The sequence below is a fragment of the Microtus oregoni genome, unplaced genomic scaffold, assembly GCF_018167655.1.
Source record: "Microtus oregoni isolate MIOR12 unplaced genomic scaffold, Mior012 000005F_ref0000423, whole genome shotgun sequence".
NCBI lineage: Eukaryota > Metazoa > Chordata > Mammalia > Rodentia > Cricetidae > Microtus > Microtus oregoni.
The window spans coordinates 11,742,010-11,760,968 of NW_024543064.1; the positions used below are offsets into that span (position 1 = coordinate 11,742,010).

The following is an 18,959-nucleotide window of genomic DNA, read 5'->3' on the forward strand; positions in this document are numbered from 1 at the left end:
TTCATAATTATACATTGCGAGAAAAAAACCCAAAACCCTAAGAAACCTACTGTAGCCTAGACGCAAACAGATGAGTCAGGAAGGGCTGGTTCCTTTATGCTATCTGGCTGTTGTGAAGAAAAATCATGCAATCATTTTTTTGAAAAGTTGTACAAAAACAAAGCTGGAAGACAAATTTAGCACCATGAGATTTTCGAATTTCCTGGATTTGTTAAATAGCGCCATAACTTTAACATTAAACACACCAAGATACTCATTTAAAGATTCCCTGAGAAGCCAGACAATGGCTTTTCCGGAACGTGAAAGGGCACGTATTTTGCCGTCCGTTCTTTAAAAACTCAGGCTTTTTTAAATAAGGGGAGGTGGATCTCGACAGACAGAAGAAAGCCAGCAGAACACATTTATTGTTTAAGCTTCTGGGTCAGGGAGGAGTCATGAAAGCCTTGCGCAGGAGGGCCAGCCAATGGAAGACAAGCTCTCAGTGCTCCTCCACCTCGTGGGTTGCAGGAGCCCAGCCTCCCGGTGCTCGGTGAACCCGAGTTTCTGCACCTTTGTTATCTCCCGACCGTTCATGAAGCAGCCCGGGCACCCGTCCGCGCTCGCCACTGTTTGCAGGAGGTTAGGGACGCCAAGCCAGGCCCGCCCTCAGCCCCTTCCCACCGCGGCAGCCTCAGGCTCCCCCGCGCAGGACGTCATCCCCGCACGGGGACACACCCCGCTTCCAATGGGCTCCGGGATCCCGCACTCCTCGGAGCTGCGACTCCCCGTTCTCACGCTGCGAGGAGGCGGCTGAGCCCGAGGGGCCCCGCGACCCCAGGCGAAGAACAAAAGGGGCCGGGGCCGCGCCCGCCGCCGGCCACGCCCATCGCGAGCCGCGGGGCCGCGCACCGCGCCCCTCCCCTCGCCCCCGGGCCGCGCGAAATGGCGGCCGCGTCACAAAATGGCAGCCGGCTAGGAGGGCGGGCGGCGGAGTGGAGACACCAGTAGCCGGCCACAGCCCGGTGCCCGCGGTCCCCTCTCCCGAGTTTGGGGGATGCCCGTGTGAAGACAAGTGGAGCGGCCTGGCAGGAAACCCACGTGAGCGGAGTTATGGACGGCGGGGTACGGGGTCCCCTGGACCGCCATCGCCTCCGCCGCCGCGCCGAATGCCGAGCCCCCGCCTCCACTTTGCAAACGTCCCCGTTGTTCCGCGTCCTCCAGCCCCGTCCCTGGCCCCAGCGGGGAGCGCTTGCAGGGCCGGGCGGGTCCAGTTAGGAGCGGCTGGTGTTCTCGTGTGTCCTCCCTGGGGGCGAGTGTGGCGTCGGCCTCGGGCTTAGGCCGGTGGCCGTGTACTTTGTGGAGTTTTCCGCTGTCCCCTCTCAAGAGAAAAAAAGAAAGGTCGCAGCCCCATCCCCCAGCTTCCCTTTGTGTCCGTCTTTCCAGAAACTTCTCAGGGCAACTCAGCAAAAAGGCACCGGCTCCGTGGCCCTTCCCCCCACATCCCCTCCCCCCCCATCTAGTGCACGCGCGTGGCGTCTGGCAGCGGCCGTGGCGCGCGCCCGCGGGACTGTGAGAGAGGTGCGAGCACGCGCCGCGCTCGCCTGTGCGGGGGAGTGGGGGGCGGTTCGCTCTCCCAATGGACAGGGCTCCCCCCCAACGTTTCCCTCCTCGAGTCGCGCAAGCGCATTCGGGGAACCTCGCGTTCCTGGCGGGAGGGGGATGTGTGTGGGGGGGAACGGGTGCCGGCCTTTCCGCGCGCCTGCGCAGTCCGACCGCGTGCTTTTTTATTTTTTCCGCCTTGCTGGTGTGTCCTCTTGTATGAGAAGCGCGTTTGGGGACCTCCCTGGTCCTGTCCTTTTCTCAATCCTCAGTCGTCCGTGCGGTCCGAGTCGCGTACTGGAGGAAGGCTAAACAAAGCCCAGGCACTGGGATCGGATCGCGTCGCCCTGGTTTCTCACCCACACGCTCCCGTGCCACGTTTGAGAGGTTCCCAATGGATTGGGTGACCCCGGAGGCCCGGGTTTCGCCCGATCGGTCTTCCTCGGGCGCCCTTTGCAAAGGCGCCCTTGTTGGCCGCGTGTGCAGGCGAGGCCGCCGGCTGCTCGCGTTGCAGTAGTCATAGTGATCGCATTCCTCTTCACTAGGAGTGTAGTGGAAATTTTGTCACTACCGTGGGTTCTCAGAGGAAAACCTAAGCAACCAAAAACCCCACTTGTCATGGAATCCACATGCATCCAATCCCAAGCTTGCAGTACAGCCGGAGAAGTTGCCTCCCCGGATTATCGGCCTGGGACGTCGCCGAGATCCGTGTTCATGCACACTGTGAGCCGGAGAGACTTGGTGAAGCACCCTGGCCGTGACAGACCCACATCGAGAAGTTCCCAGTCTGCCTCTGGCCTTGCTGCTTCCCCCGGAGACGGGTGGGGGTGGCGGCGAATCAATCTGCAGGTGTAAGAGCGCCATTGACCTCCATGAGGTCAGCAGACATGACTCTGGGCGGAGCCGGATCTGCCTTCCCGGTGGGAACCGGGAGCTGGTGACCGGTTCCTGGAGAAACATTAGTGTAGCAGGCGGATCTAGAGGAGGTAGAATTCTAACAAGGCTGTAACACACGGGTTGGATGTGACCCCTGGGTCACACATTCTGTTAATTCGGAGAATTCCTGTTACATATTACGTGAACAGGAATTGTCGTATTTAATAAGTACTTTCACATCACACTTCCTCCAAAATGGAAAAGGGAGCAAATACTGAGGTTTTTTTGTTGTTGTTGTTTGGTTGGTGTTTTTTTTTTCGAGACAGGTTTTCCTAGTAGCTATGCAGTCTGTTCTGTAATTCACTCTTGTAAATCAGCCTGCCTCTGCCTCGCATGTGCTAGGATTATAAGGCGTGCACCACCAGCGCCTGGCCCTGTTTTGTTTTCTGAGAGAGAATCTCAGCATACAGCTCTGATGGCTTAAAGCTCAGCTCTGTAAACCAGGCTGGTCTCATTGCTAGATTTGCATGCCTCTGCTTCCCAAGTGCTGAAACTAAGGGTGTGAGCCACCAAACTTATCTTAAATTTTCTTTAAGGTGAGCGTTATGACTAGCAAAGGTATTCTTTAATGCCGCACTCTTAAGATGAATTTTTTTTTAAAAAAATCTTTTAAAGGCCTGTTTTTGTGAGTTAAAATTTAGATGTGTGGAGGTGGGAAAACCACGTTTTATTTAGTACCTTTTTCTCGGTAAAATCTTTAGTGATGACTCTTACTGGCTCTATTTTCTTTTTTAAAAGTATTTTAAAATTCATCTAGGCTCTTCAAAGAAAGTTACCTTGAGGCATCCTCCCTTTTCAAAGTATTTTCTAAATATAAATTAGACGGTTCCCAGAAATTTTGAGGCATATGGCATGAAAAAAAGTTATGTCTGAGTATTTTCTACGAAAATTCATACATTTGGGTCCCAGGAGATGGCTTAACAGAATGAGTGCTTGCTGTTCAAGCAAGACCACCTGAGTGTGAATCTCTAACACCCTGGTAAAAAGCCATTCATTCTTGCACAGCAGGACTACATTGCACTTTTCCCCCCTGAGATTGAGTCTCATGGAGCCCATCCTGGCTTTGGACTTGAGGCTGATGCTAAATCGCAAATGTTGAATTTAAGTGGAAGCAATTTAAAAACAAACTTTTTTCTTCTTTCTCTTTCTCTCTCTCTCACCCTTTAATCTTGACTTAGGTTCCCCCAGACTGTAGCCCCAGAATGACTGAAACTCCTGATCCGTGCTTCATTAGTGGTGGAATTACAGCATGAGCCCCTATGCCCAGTTTAAAACCCACTCAGACTGAAGACATTAATCCTCCTTCGTTTGCACTCTTCAAACTAGAGCAGTCTTCCAAAGGGAGCAGTCAAGGAGATGAAGAACTAAATCTTTGGAAAACTTTAATTCATATATGATGAGCAGCTAACCACATTTTATTTGGTATTTTGGTTTCTAATATTCTATCAAGTACACTTGGATACTCTTCTCTGAATTAGTCAAAAGTCAGAATTTGTATTACTCATTCTGCATACTTCCTGATTGCTTAGAAGTTACAATTTCCTTGAGCTAGGGTATTTGGATAATGTAATATCATCTACGACAGAGTTTCCTTTTTTGTTGTTGTTGTTGGTGTTCTGTTTTTTTGTTTGTTTCTATTTTTCCAGAAAGGATTTTGTGCTTCTGCCTCCTGAGCGTGCTTACCACCACTGCCCAGGCTTCCTTATTGTTTTTTAAATGGCGATTAACACTGCACTTGGGTTTTTAAAGGATAAATGAGGCCGCACGGTGTCAAATGTCATTAATCCCAGCATCAGCAGAGGCAAGCATAGGGAGTCTAGGCCAGCTCAAACAAACCAAATGATCTATGAATATATGCTAATAACATTAACACTTTGTTTGTATGGGATTTCTTGTATATGTTGATTTATTGTAGTCAAGTATTAACATTTCAGAGGAACCCTTGATTGATTAAGATGCTGACTTCCAGAAGTCATTGAACTGGACTGGTAGTGCAGCTCAAGTGGTGTGCATGGAGCTCGGGGTTCGCTCCCAGCACAACAGTACAAAACTAATGACCCCAAAGGATCTTTGTTAGGACTTTTTCTTTACAATTATGAAACTGAAGAGAAGTTAAGAAAATACAGAGGAGCCGGGCGATGGTGGCGCACGCCTTTAATCCCAGCACTTGGGAGGCAGAGACAGGTGGATCTCTGTGAGTTCGAGACCAGCCTGGTCTACAGAGCTAGTTCCAGGACAGGCTCCAAAGCCACAGAGAAACCCTGTCTCGAAAAACCAAAAAAAAAAAAAAAAAAAAGAAAATACAGAGGAATTTTTATTTGCTTTTTTATTTATTGGTTTTTCGAGACAGGATTTCTTTGTGTAGCCAGCCCTAGCTGTCTTAGAACTTACTGCCTCCCAACACACACACACACACACACACACACACACACACACACTTTTTTTTTTTTTTTTTTTTTTGGTTTTTCAAGGCAGGGTTTCTCTGTGGCTTTGGAGCCTGTCCTGGAACTCGCTCTGTAGACCAGGCTGGTCTCGAACTCACAGAGATCCACCTGCCTCTGCCTCCCGAGTGCTGGGATTAAAGGCGTATGCCACAATCGCCCGGCACACACACACTTTTTAAATTCAAATTCTAGCTGGACAAAGTGACTCACTCTTGTAACCCCAACATAGAGGCAGTATGATTAGTTCAAGGCCATCTTTGACTACAATGGCAACTTTTAGGCCATTCTGAGTCATGGGAAGCTATTCTCAAATAAACAAGAAAAATAGTCTATCACTTAAGATGACCATGATTTACATTATAAATATTCTGTTCCTCTAATGCATTTAAATTTAATTCCAAAAATATTAGTTAATTAATAATTCTGGATATTAGAGACAGCAGAGGCATATGTCCGGGGGTGGGAGGGAAGGAATCTTCCCCTGAACAATTTTCTTAGGATAAAGAAGTATAGAAAGTTAGGAACTAATTCTCTAAGAAATTCAATTTTTCTGTTTCTGGAAAACTAAATACAACATAGAATACACTATTTAGTTCTTTTAGAGGGGTGAGCTAGCTTGCTGAAAGAGTCTCTGGTCTATTGACCAGGTAGACAATATCAGCCTTTTGGGGGTCCTGTAGTTTATGCAGAGAATTTTCCCATGCTGCTTAATACTTTGCTCATAGATTATTCTCTTTCACCACTAGACTCTCAGAAGTAGCAAGAATTCAAATACTTTGTTTTATTATTTATTTATTTTTCAACAACCCCAACCCTGATTATAATGGCAAGTCACACATTGCTATCATCCAGTTTTCACATGCTGAGGGCTGCCATCATTTTACAGCTAGTTAACATGTTTTTATATGATGGCTTTTAGAAGAGATGCATATATTTTAAGTAATGTCTTCTTGTAAAATATCTTGATTTTAATAGCTTGGGATTCAATTCATAACTCTATTTTTGTTAAATATCTGGTGACTATTCTGTCCTCTGCCTCAGTAGGGACATTAATTTATCCACTGTACTGTCAACGTTCAAGCTCAGTCTCAGGCTCAGAAGCTTTCCCCATCTCAGCTTCCATTACGCATGACTGAACTCTTTGAGCATGTCTAGCATGCTAAATACAGCAGCTCTTCACAGTGTGAAAATAGGAGTTGATTAAAAGCAAATCTATTTTAGTTCTTCTTTGCAAACGACTATGCTTTAATATGACTTTTTGAATTCTCTCTACTATTCAGAGAGATGCACTTCATCCGTTCCTACAGGTAAATCACACCTTACATTTTCGTTGTAGTCATAGGGTAGGCCTGGTCATAGATAAAAGCTCTATTGTGGAGTTTGACATGGAAAACTTCTGTTTATTTTTTTGCTATGAGCATCAATTACTAAGATTATTTATTTAGGTTTTTTGAGACAGGGTTTCTCTGTGTATCCCTGGCTGTCTTGAAACTTGATCTGTAGACCAGGCTGACCTCAAACTCAGAGAACCACCTGCCTCTGCCTCCCGAGTGCTGGGATTAAAGGCATGTGCCACCAGGGCCCAGCTATAATGTATTTTCTTATATATTTTTGAGACAGGGTCTCTCTATATAGCCTTAGCTGTCTTGGAACTCACTATGTAGACCAGGCTGGCCTCAAACTTACAGAGATCCACTAACTGCCTCCTGCTTGCTGGGATTAAAGGTGTGTGCCATGTTCATCTCTATTTTTATTTCTAATTATGTGTATGTGTGTGTTTCTTGTGGGTTCATGCGGGAGAGTGAAGATGCCCTTAGAGATCAGACACCTGGAATACCTGGGGAGTTGCAGGTGATTATGAGGTGGCCACGGGTGCTGAGACTTCTGAGAGGACAAGTCTTCACTCTAACTGCTGAGTCATCTCTCCACTGTGACCTAAGACCAAAAAAAATAAAAATAAAAAAATTAAAAAAAATAAACCCACAGAAAATTAGAGTAGATTGCTTTTCTGTTTCTCTGTCTGTTTGTTCCTCCCTTCTATGGGAGGCTCATAAAGAAACCCCTAAGTATTTTATAACATTGAAGGAAACAGAGAACAGCATTACCAGTGTTTCCTGATGTGTTGCCAGCAAAAAATGCAAAGCACTGAGAAAATGAAACAGTCCATTCCCGGCTATGCAAAAAGTACTTGCTGTCCCTTGCATTGATCCACAGCTTTTGCAATAGAAAAGGTCAGAAATCACAAAGAAACAAGTCAGTGATTATTGCATTCACTCCCCCACCCCCACCGTATGTTTTGCTCCTCCCACCTCAGTTGATTTTCCTGGGTGTGTATGGGCCCTTGTGCTCCTGTGGAGGTGAGAAGACAACTGAAGGAGTTGGTTCTGTCCTCCCACCATGAGACTTGGGGCTTGATGGCAAACACCTTTGCCTGCTGAGTTATCTAATGGATCTCTGTACTTGGCTTTTTTTCTCTGTTTTTGAGACAGGGTGTTACTATGTAGCTCTGACTGTCCTGAAATGCACAAAGATTGTCCTGCCTCTGCCTCTGCCTCTGCCTCCTGAGTGCTGGGGTTAATTATGAATGGCTTTACTCAGACCTTTTTTATTCAGGGGAAACAGTACCACTGTAACAAACCCTCTAGCTAATCTAGAACAACATTAAAAAACATATAGCCAGGCGGTAGTGATCCCAGGACCGAGGATATAGAGCCAGGCAGATCTCTGAAAATTTGAGGCAAGCCTGGTGTACAGAGCGAGTTCCAGGATAGTCTCCAAAGCTACACAGAGAAGCCTGGCTTGAAAAACCAACACACACACACACACACACACACACACACACACACACACACACACACACACGGCTGCCTGGGCTACATAGTGAGTGAGACCCTGTCTCAAGAAAAGATAGGAAGACAGAAAGAGGGGTGGAAAGCTGGCTCAGTGGTTGAGAACACTTGCTGCTCTTGCAGAGGACATGAGGGTTTGATTGCTAGTACCCACAAGGTGGCTTACAGCCACCCTGAACTCCAATTTCAGGGGGTCCCTCTTTTGAACTTCATGGGCACCAGGCACACATTTGATACAAATACAATGCAGGCTAAACACTAAAATAAACCAACATACACACATATGTTGACCTCTTTACTATTATTATTGTTATTATTATTATTTTATCTTATTTTTGAGACAAGGCTTCTCTGTGTAGCCCTGGCTGTCTTGGAACTCATTATGTAGATCAGGCTGGCGATCTGTCTCCTGAGTATTGGGATTAAAGATGTCCACCACCATCGCCCAGCTATATCTTTATCCTTATTTTTTTTTCACTGGTTTTGCCTGTGTTTATTTGTGTCTGTGTGAAGGTGTCAGATCTGGGGACTAGAGTTACAGACAGGTGTGAGCTGCCATGTGGATGCTGGGAATTGATCTGGGGTCCTCTGGAAGAGCAGTAGCCAGTGCTCTTAACCACTGAGCCATCTCTCTGGCTCAAATATATTCTTATTATTAAGGTATGGACAAAGTGACACGTTTTGTTGTTGAGACAGGGTCTCATCTATCTCAGGCTGGATCCTATGTAGCAGAGGATAACCTTCACTTCTGCTCTTCCTGCCCCCACCTTCCAGTGGAGTACTGAGGTTATAGGCATACACCATTAGGTCCAGTTTATACTGAGGATCAAATCCAGGGCTTCTTCCATGCTCCAAATGTACTCTACCAACTGAGGTATGTGTGTACCAGTCCTGTGATTTGTTTTTTGTCTTGAGACAGGGATTTAGTCTGCAGCTCAGCTGGCTTTGCATTAATGATCTTGCCTTCTCCTCTGGAGTGCTGGCAGCACATCATCTGAAGTGCTACCACACCCAGCTCACATTTGTACCATCTCAGTGTTGGGACTTGTTTAGTTTTGTGAACGTCCCAAGATTATTTCAGGTGATCAAATCGGCTGAAGTCGGGTATATTAAATCCAGTAAAGAGTGTTAAACCAATACAAGAAAGCCTAATGAGTACTCAGATTTCACCACCACAGGAATATTGGCAGACGAAAATAAACAAGAAAGAAAAGATATGACACCTTCACCCTTTGTAGAACAAAATAAACTATTATGTACAAGTGACCCCAGATAGTATTGCTATTGTTTATGATTTTTCCAATTCAAAATACTGCCTGTTCAGTTCGTGTAGCAGTATGGTGGCTCAGGGCTGCAGTCTCAGTACTGGGAGGTTGATGCAGACTTAGAAGACTAGCCTGAGCTATAGGAAACCTTTTTATCAAAACAAACAACCGCTCTGAAAGACCCTTCCAATTTAAGATAAACAAACAAACAACAGCACCAAAACAACAGGAAGAACTGAGAATGTAGCTCAGTGATAAAGAGCCCTTGTTAGGCATGAGTACCCTGTGTGTACTATACACTTCATAATATATATTTCTTTTGTTTATAGAGACAGGGTTTCTCTGTAGCCTGTCCTGGAACTAGCTCTTGTAGAACAGTTTGGCCTCGAACTCACAGAGATCCACCTGCCTCTGCCTCCTGAGTTCTGGGATTAAAGGCGTGCGCCACCACCACCCGGCACACTTCATAATATTTAATGGTACAACTAGACATAGAATCTTGGCTTCAGCTGAAGCACCATTACTTTTGTGTATGAAGAATTAAAAGAATGAGTTTGCTGACATTTTTAATGAACTAGCTATTCCCCCCTGTTCTTCTACAGTTGCCTTTTAAGGCTTTATCTTTCTGTAAAGAGGCCTTTTTTTTTTTTTGGTTTTTCGAGACAGGGTTTCTCTGTGGTTTTGGAGCCTGTCCTGGAACTAGCTCTTGTAGACCAGGCTGGTCTCGAACTCACAGAGATCCGCCTGCCTCTGCCTCCCGAGTGCTGGGATTAAAGGCGTGCGCCACCACTGCCCGGCTGTAAAGAGGCCTTTTGTAAAAAGTCAACTGCAAGTTTCAAAAGCCTGGAAAGGCTGGAGGTCTATTACCCCCTGTTTAAACTACAAACTATGCCAAACTCTCTGAGGGGATCTGTATGAGACGCCTGTATTATTTCAGCTCTAGTTCTTGCGTTCCGTAACTATGAGCAAAGAGACATCTTGGAAAAGGTTTCGCAAGCTCCCATATAAAAAAATTGCTTAATGTTACAAGCCAATGATTCTTGGTAGGGATGGGTTCTGCAGCTGTAGTCCCTTGTCTGGGCGGTGAAAAGGGCGTACTGGTTCCGACCGCTTTCCCAAGCAGGCGGGGAATCCAGTCGACCGGAAACGGTCAGGGGCGTGACGCAGGGCAGAGAGGGATGGGGACTTTGTCCTCTAGAAACCGCTGGGCCTCGAAACTAACCCGGTTCGCTTGTGTCTCCCCAGAACAACGCCTGAACGCGGGGGAAAAACAGCCCCAGCATCCCCGGGCACCTCGGGCTGCCAGCCTCCCGCCCCGCGTCGCGCCTGCGCACTAAGTTGAGTGAGCGGGCGCCGCTTCCCGGCTCCGCATTCCTCCCACTTCGGGGCCCCGCGCGCCTGCGCGCCAGCTGGGAGGAACTCGGCGTCGGGGCGGGAGGACGCGCGCGCGCCCGCGGTCAGGGGGCGGTGGCCAGGCGGCGGGAGGCGGGCCGCGCGCGCCGGTGGGAAGCGTCCGGCAGCCTCAGCGCCGGCTCCGTCGTAGTCGCGGCCGCCCGGGTCTCGCTCGCCCCTCCTCCAGCTCCCCCGCCCGCTGCCGCCCGCGCGCATGCGCCGCCGGAGCGCGAGGGTCGGCTTCGGGTGTGTGGTGGCGGCAGAGCGGAGCTGCGAGGCCCGAGAGTCAGAACCTGGGGGAGAGGGATGGTCTCTGCACCGGGGGGAGCCGGAGGAGCCGCCGCCGCTGCCGACGCCACCGCCGCAGCCGCCGCCGCCGCCGCCCCGGCGCCCGCCTCCCAGCGCTGACGGCCGCGTACGAAGCCGGCGAGGGGGAGCCAGCCACCACGGTCGCCGGCACGCCGCCCAGCATGGTCCGGGAAACCAGGCACCTCTGGGTGGGAAACTTACCGGAGAACGTGCGGGAAGAGAAGATCATCGAGCATTTCAAACGGTGAGTGACACGAGGACCGGGGCCGCGCTGGCACCTTGGGCGCCTCTCCGGCCCGTTGCTGGCCACGGGCGGATCGGCGACGCGCGGCTGGCTCCGGCTCTCTGGGCGGACGACTGCTGTGCGGCCACCGAGGAAGCGGGAGCAGTGGGTCCCGTGGGGTCGCGTCTTTGCGCGCTGCCCCGCAGCACGGCCGGCCGGGTCCCGGAGCGCCCGTAGATCCGGGGCTGCGCGGGTGCCGCAGCCGTGCTAGGTATCGTGCGGCACCGGGAGGTGGCAGGCACCCGGAGCAGGGACCGCTCCTCTCCGGAGATTCGTGCAGCGGCAGATGCTTCTGCTGTCGGTGCGGTGGAGCGGACTGCCCGGCGCTCCGCAGCGGCGGCTAGATGGGCTGCCCGTGTCCCGGGGCTCGTGGGGAAGGGAGCGTGGACGCCAAGGCGCCGCGGATGCATTCCCGCGCCGCGCTGGTGACCGAGCGGTTTTTACAGGAGATCCTCCAACCTCCGAACTCGTTAAGGAAATAGCCAAAAAGTGCAAATCTCTAGAGATTAGGTGTGACTTTTCAGTTTTTCTAAATATATTTTTTTTTGCGCGTGAAAGATAAAAAAATAAATGTTGCATTTAGCTCTTGTTTGCTCCCAGAAACGTGTGTCCGGTAACTGGTAGAGGCCTCAGAATGCATCCTTACATACAATGAGGATTTATTCATACTTTGACTTATTGAGAAGGAGCACAGCAAATCTTTGATCGTCTGTGGAAATTAGTTTTTCCCCATATCCAATATCCTGGAAGGTTCCAAGTTAGGCGTACTTTGAATTCCTACTATCCAGTGTGTGAAGGCAGTGACATTAGGGGGAACATCCTCATTAGAGTCAACCTAGGGAAAGGGGTTGTGTCGCCAGGTCTGGATCCTCTTTGAGGAGGCCTGGGAAGCGTGAGCGCATTTCTATCTGTCTGATAGGGGGCCATTGATTCTGTTGGCCGTTGCTGTTACCGGAGTATTAAATCTTGGCCTCTGGAGCGCGCAGGTGCGCGTGCCCGCGTGTGAAAAGGAGCTGGGCAGGCCATTCATAACCTGCCGGGCTGTCTCCGCAGGCCTGGGGGAGGTGCGCGCTGCCCGGGACTGCGGGTGTTTACTACGTGGTTCCTGAGACGCGGGAGACGGGGAGGCCTGGGACGCAGTTGGCCTCTGTGCCCCGGGATGAAGGGGGACTGCCGCAGCTGGAGCGCGAGCAGATGGGAACTTTCTCTGCCGGTGCTGCTCCACCCCTCACTCGGCCCGGGTCCCAGCCTTCTGGGAGCATATCTGTAGTGTTGAGGAGGAAACACTTAGCGGGTTTTTGGAGTGGAAACCCTCAGCGAAGTGCTCCCTTTAATCTCTTGGTGGATCTCCTGTGGGTCTTTACAAGGGAAATTGATACTCACCGACGTGCAAACACGTGCATTGCCTCATTCGCGCAGCTCCTGTGTTCTGTGGTCAGACTTGACATTTTATATTATGCAGATTTTAGAGACACTGTTTGCCCCACACTTGGAGTTTGACCCCCTGGCAAGATGATGGAGAGCAGGGAGGAAGTGGTTGGGGGTGATTCTGGGAGGCTGGGAAGTGTGGTGCCACGGTCCGGCTGGTGTGAATGACTCTCTAAGATGGCGGCCAGGACCCACTTTATGTGGGAATCGACGGAGCCGCTCAGAATGCACGGGAGGGAGGGAGGAGGCGCGCAGGAGGGTTATCTGGAGAGCCCGAGGAACACCGGCTCTAGCAGAAGGCTCACCCGCTCTTTGCTGACCCTGAGTTTACAGCAGCATTTACCTGATGTAGATAGGGCAAAAGCAGATGCTCTTGTTTTTTTTTTTTTTTTTTAAAAAAGAAGGTTTTTTGACGCCTCTGCAGACTTGTGTCCCCGAAACGCCTATTGTAAAGACTACTACAGTGCTCACTTTCAAAGGAATGGATTTTTATTTGGATAGTACACCTTTAATTGGTGCAGAGCATGAGAAGGTAACAGAAAGTAATCTCTCTCTCTCCCTCTTGACCCTGGAATTCCCAGTTCTCATGTTCCTGCACTTAGCCCCAAACAGGTACTCTCTTTTTCTGGTTTCTTGCTTATCTTTCTGCCTACAAAAAAATGTTCTAGGCGATCCAGCCGTGGAGTTAAGTTGACCAGCCTTTTATCCCTAATGTGGAATGTGCTTTGTTAAATATGTGATCACTACTAGGAAGGAAAACAGAATTTGAATCATTTAATCAAAAGGGATGAAAAGGCACCAAAATAAGGAAACTTAATGGCATTCAACCTCTGTGCCTTGTAGACCTCAGAATGAGAAAAATCCACGCAAAACCTGTATTAAAATCGAACCTGAGTGCCTGCTTCTACCCTTTTCCCTAGCTGATTGCAACATTAACTAATAACTGTTTTACAGGATTAAGAGGTGTATACTGGGAATACATTACATAAAACGCTCTGAAGATGAATGTTCTTTTAACAGTGGTTAGGCTTTTGCAGTAGGTATTTGGATTAAAAGGACAAGAAACCATGAAGGCTAAATCAGACAGCCTTGGAGGCAGAAATGAAGTCTCCCTCCCTCAGTTTGTATTTTGATCAGTGCTTTGACTGTACGGAAGATGGAGGGAAGGGTGCTGATTTCCCCCTAAACCCAGCGCCAAAGGCCGAACCTTAGAACATAAGAGTAATTTTTAAAAATTGGCTTTACCTTCTTGCATATACTAAATCTTCTGTGTTAGTTCTCTTTACAGCTTTCTGTATGCTGAATTAAGAAAATTAAACGACTGTTTCTGAATAGAGTTTTAGTTAACAAAGATTCTTTGCAGGGCCACAATGGAAAGTCCTTTCCTTTGTATATTAGCAGAGTTGAAGCGTTGGAGGGAGGAATTGCACAACAATTGGTTGCTGTCTGGTGAGAGAGAGGAGTGTGGAATGGCGACTCTTTGAATTGGAATGAGCAAGTGAATAGAACCCTTAAAGGCCTAAACACTCTTTTTGTCTTATTTTCAGATTTAAGTAAGTCACACACTGGATTTTTCTCATCCACCCATCACTGGTCCTTTATAGACAGGTTAAATATTATATAGCCATTGACTGGGGTGTTCCCTCCTTAAAAACACTTTTTTTGTTTGAAATGTTTTATTTAGCACAATGATTCAGATATCTTTTTGGTCACAAAATAAAATAATAGCATACGTTTTCATCCATCCTTCCTAAGGAGGATATTCTTAGATGCCATCATTGCTATGTCCTTTATTTGCGATAAGATGGTTTCTTTGATGTCACCTCTACTTTGGAATATGGTGACTTTGAGTGTGTATTTTCATGGACTTTTTTTTGTGCTTATTTTGAAAGCTCAGGAAAATTCAGTTATCTTGGAGTAGCATTAAAATTAATATAGAATGCTTAAAATATATTTTATATTCTGTAAAAAATGTATGTGTCAGGTTGGAGGAAAATAGAGGGTTCCTTTCAAAGAAGGATGCCGGCGTTTGTCTTGGAGAAGGCACTCAACCCAGCCATCTTTGTTCCAGGCTCTTGGTTGCCTTGGCTTATACTGTTTAGTATGCTTATGAAGAGGTCTCAGTCAGGCTTGGTTTATGAGATATTTTTAGCCATGTTAATGCTGAAGCTTTGGAAATTTTTATGTAGATATAATGCCATAAAGATAGTAGTGGTGACGGGAGCAAAGCCTTGCTGTGTGCTTCCAGCTCTCATGTTTCCTTAATTTGAAGTATTTGGTTATTTTTTTTAATTTTTATTTTTTAATTTTATTTTTAAGTTGGTCTTCTCGTACCAGGCTGCCATTTAATTGTATGACCCAGGTTGGCTTTCTCTCAAACTGCCAGGTTCTGGGATTACAAGCCTGACCCAGTAGACCCTACAACATTTTAAAAAGTATTTAATATATTTCATGAAAACTTGAATATCCAGTTGGAGATTATATATTTCTTTTCTATTATTTTTGCTCCCCTTCTTTATTTCAGCCAAGGATGGAACCAGGGTCTCACACATGGCAAGTTCTTACTGTTGAATCCCTGGGTCGAACCTCCAACATCTAAAGGTGTAAAACCTCTCTAGTATTGGTTTGAGCTGCAATCAGACATTCCAGTGTTTAGAATGAACTATGAAGCTTGAGTAGTCACACAAAAAAAATTGAGCTTCTAGATTTGGCTATTATTGGACGATCTCCCCCCACCCCAGTTTTTTTGAGACAGGGTTTCTTTGTAGCATATATATATATATATATATATATATATATATCATATAATTTTATGTGTAATGGTGTTTTGCTTGCCATATATCTGGCACCCAGGGAGGCTAGAGGAGGGTGTGGATTCCTAGAACTAAAGTTAGAGACCCATGTGGGCACTGGGAACCTAACTCCAGTCCTCTGGCAGAGCAGCAAGTGCTGAGCCATTTCTTGCACCCCTAGCTTGTGATTTTTCTGAGTCATACATACTGGTTTTCAAATGTGTGCTTTGCATATTTCAGAGTGTCCTCCCACGTGTCCTTGTCCACTAAGTTAAAAATTAGTGTGAGGACTTTTGAGTGGCGCTTAACCCCTTTAGTTCTAGAAATCTGCAAACTTCCAGAGGCAGGGAGATCTTTGTGAGCTCTAGGCCAGCCAGGGCTACATAATGAGATGCCTTTAATTCCAGCACTTGGGAGGTTGGGAGGCAGAGGCAGGCAAATCTCTGTGAGTTTGAGACCAGCCTGATTTACAGAGTTCCACAGAGAAATTCTGTCTTGAAAAACAAAGACACACACACACACACACACACACACACACACACACACAAAGCAGACAAAGAATTCACTGAGTTTAAATTAGGATTTTTGTCATTCTATTGTAGATTATTTTTTCTTTTCTTTCCCTCCCTTCCTTCTTCCCTTCCTCCCTCCCTTTCTTTCTTTTTTTTTTTTTGAGACTAGTTTTCTCTGTGTAGCCCTCACTATCCTGGAACTCACTCTGTAGACCAGGTTGTCCATGCACTCACAGAGATCCACCTGCCCCTGCTTCTCTAGTGTTGGGATTAAAGGCCTACAATACACTACCACTGCCTTGTTTTTTTTTGGGGGGGGGGACACAGGGTCTCCTTAATGTACCCTTGGCTGGCCCTGGTACTTGATGTATAGCTCAGACTGACCTTCAGTAAGCATAGAGATTCACCTCCTGCCTCTGCCTCACAACTGCCGGGATTAAGCCACCATACTGGGTTGCTTTTTTCTTTTGAGACAGGGTCTCCCTATTCTCAGTCTGGCCTTGAATTTGCTAGTTTGAGGATGACCTTTTTGTGCTGGGATTTTAGTGTGACCTGTCAGGGCTGGTTTATGTGGTTCTAGGTAGGCATCAGACGAGCTAGAGCTTCATGCATGGTAGGCAGGCAGCCTATGAAGGGGACTTCCTTTCTGACTTGAGCATTTAGATTCAGTTATTTATGATTTTAAGTATAGAAATTCTGACATGTTGTTTTTGAGACAGTCTCACTACATGGAACCAGGCTGGCTTTGAACCGAGACACTCTTTCCCCAGCCTCCCTCCTCCTGAGTTGGGATTACAGGTTTAGCCACCACACCCAGCTTGTGTATTTTCATATTTCAGGAAGTTAGCGCATTCTGAGATAATGCCTGTCTCACTTTGAACTCCCTATGAGTCCCTGCCTCAGCCTGAGTGCTGGAATTATAGGGTGGGCAAACCTCCTCATCGGATGTGCTCTTCTGCCCCAGAATCCTAGCCCGCAGTGCCACATAGACAGTCCTTTCAGCTGTCTGGACTCTAGTTCCCTTCTAATGTGGCAAGCACTCTTTTATCTCTGGGTTCTATTTCTAGTCCATCCTGCACTTCAGAGTTTTAAAGAACACTGCTTCTCAGGATGACTGGGTCTCTCTGGTTCTTCCTTATGACCAGATCAGGCCATGCGTTCTTGGAAAGAAAACCACAGGGCTGATGGATTCCCATCTTCAGATTGGATCTGGGGGTAATAACCTGGCTCATTACTCACTGGTGGTTTGTTTTTTGGAAGACTTAGTTATTTTATATTATGTACATAATTGTTTTGCTTGAATGTATGTACCTCACGTGTGCCTGGTGTCTGAGGAGATCAGAAGAGGGTTTCGAGTCCCTTGGAGTAACAGACGGTTTTGAGCCACCATGTGGGTGCTGGGAATTGAAGCCCGATCCACAAGAGTGATAAGTGTGTAGGGCAGTGGTGGTACACACCTTTAGCCCAGCACTCGGGAGGCAGAGGCAAGCAGATCTCAGTGAGTTTGAGGCCAGCTGGGTCTATAGAGTTCCAGGTCAGTCAGGCCCTTACACAGAGAACCCTGTCTAGGGGAAGTGGCGGGTGGCATTAAGCGGTCTTAAGCATCCAGCGCCTGTCCATCCTTGTCCTCACTTTGCTTTTAAGTTTGCGCTGGGGAGGCCAAGGCAGGCAGATCTTTGTGAGTTTGAGGCCAGTCTGTGAGTTCTAGGACAGCCAGGGCTATGTAAAGAGACTTTCTCTTAAAACAACACAGAAAAATTGCCTAACTAGGTTGGTTTACATATTACAATCTTCCCCTTCGTGACAGGTACTTAGTGGGAGGTACCTGGGATTGCCTTGGTAGTCAGTCTCTCTATCAAGTCTCTGCCTAGCAACCTCAGCACTGGCCAATAGCTCTTCCTTGTGTTTCATGCCACTGTGATTGTCTTCCTTGGGAGGCTGAGGCAGGAGGATAAATTTGAGCCCAGGGTGGACTCTTAAAGAGAGAATCCCCAACTGTCCCCCTCTTTTGGGGGGTGACTACCTACTGTATCCCCTCATTTTTTTTAAGTGTTTTAGGAATGACAAAGGCTTATTTTTAATATTGTTTGCTAACATCCCAGTTCTAGAAGAAGCATTTTTTGCTCTGGGTGTAGTTGTGCAGAAATGAAAACTTTTAGATTTATTTTTTATTAGTTATAATGTGCACGGGTCTCTGTGTGGGTATGTGCTTGTGAGTGCAGATGCCTGTGGAGGCCAAAGGCATCAGATTCTCTGGAGCTGGAGTTACTTGCCTAGTTGTGAGATAGCTGCCTTCCATGGGCAGCTCAGACTTGAACTTGGGTCTTCCAGAATATTGTGTTCTGTTACCTGCTGAACCATCTCTCCTGCCCCCCATATCACGACCCCCATCCCAAGAGATTTATTGGTGAGAAACACAGAATGATGGCTACCTCTGAACAGGAAGAGAGACAGCAGAAGAAATCAAGATTTTTTTTTTTTTTTTTTGAGATAGGATTTCTCTGTAGCTTTGGAGCCTGTCCTGGAACTAGCTCTTGTAGACCAGGCTAGCCTCAAACTCACAGAGATCCACCTGCCTCTGCCTCCTGAGTGTTGGGATTAAAGGTGTGAACCACCACCGCCCAGCTAGAAATCAAGTGCTCAGTTCTGTGGTTTTTTTTCTTCCAGAGCTGTGTGTCATTTGCACACGCGTGTATAATCATGAACATGCAGCTGTCTCTCTTAACTTACATCTACTTTCATGTACATACATGTATGCACATCTGCCACAGCAAGCGTGTGGTGGTCAGAGGACAACTTGGAGTTCTTTCCTTCTACCGTGGGAATTGAACTCAGGTCGACAGGCTTGGTAGCAAGCACCTTTCCTCACTGAGTCATCACACCCACCTACATGCCACGTGATTTAATGAGTCCACATATGATTCTTTGTGTATGGTGTGCACGAATGCAGGCCTGAGCATGCTGTGGTGTGTGTGTGTGTGTGTGTGTGTGTGTAGTATGTAGGTCAAAGGACAACTTTGGAGGGTTGGTTCTCTTCCCTTATGAAGATCCAGGGATCAAACCGGCTCACCGGGCACCCACAACAAGCCCTTTTAAAAATTCGCTAATCTGTCTCAAGGGGTAAGAAGTTTTTATCCTCCCCTTTTCTGTATTTATAAATCTCTTCTGAAG

General features: G+C 47.4%; 1 protein-coding gene across 3 annotated transcripts in view; it reads left to right on the plus strand.

The window, feature by feature from the left end:
* Nucleotides 1–10,695: 10,695 nt before the first annotated feature.
* Spen (spen family transcriptional repressor) overlaps nt 10,696–18,959 on the plus strand; it is a 76,721-nt gene continuing 68,457 nt past the window's right edge. For 2 of the 3 annotated variants that reach the window (XM_041651677.1, XM_041651678.1), the window contains exon 1: nt 10,699–11,017. In XM_041651677.1, coding sequence (XP_041507611.1) covers nt 10,935–11,017 — 83 coding nt within the window. In that variant the 5' untranslated portion in view covers nt 10,699–10,934. Of the gene's footprint in view, nt 11,018–18,959 lie in introns of all 3 variants that reach the window. The other variant, XM_041651679.1, reaches the window with a different exon arrangement.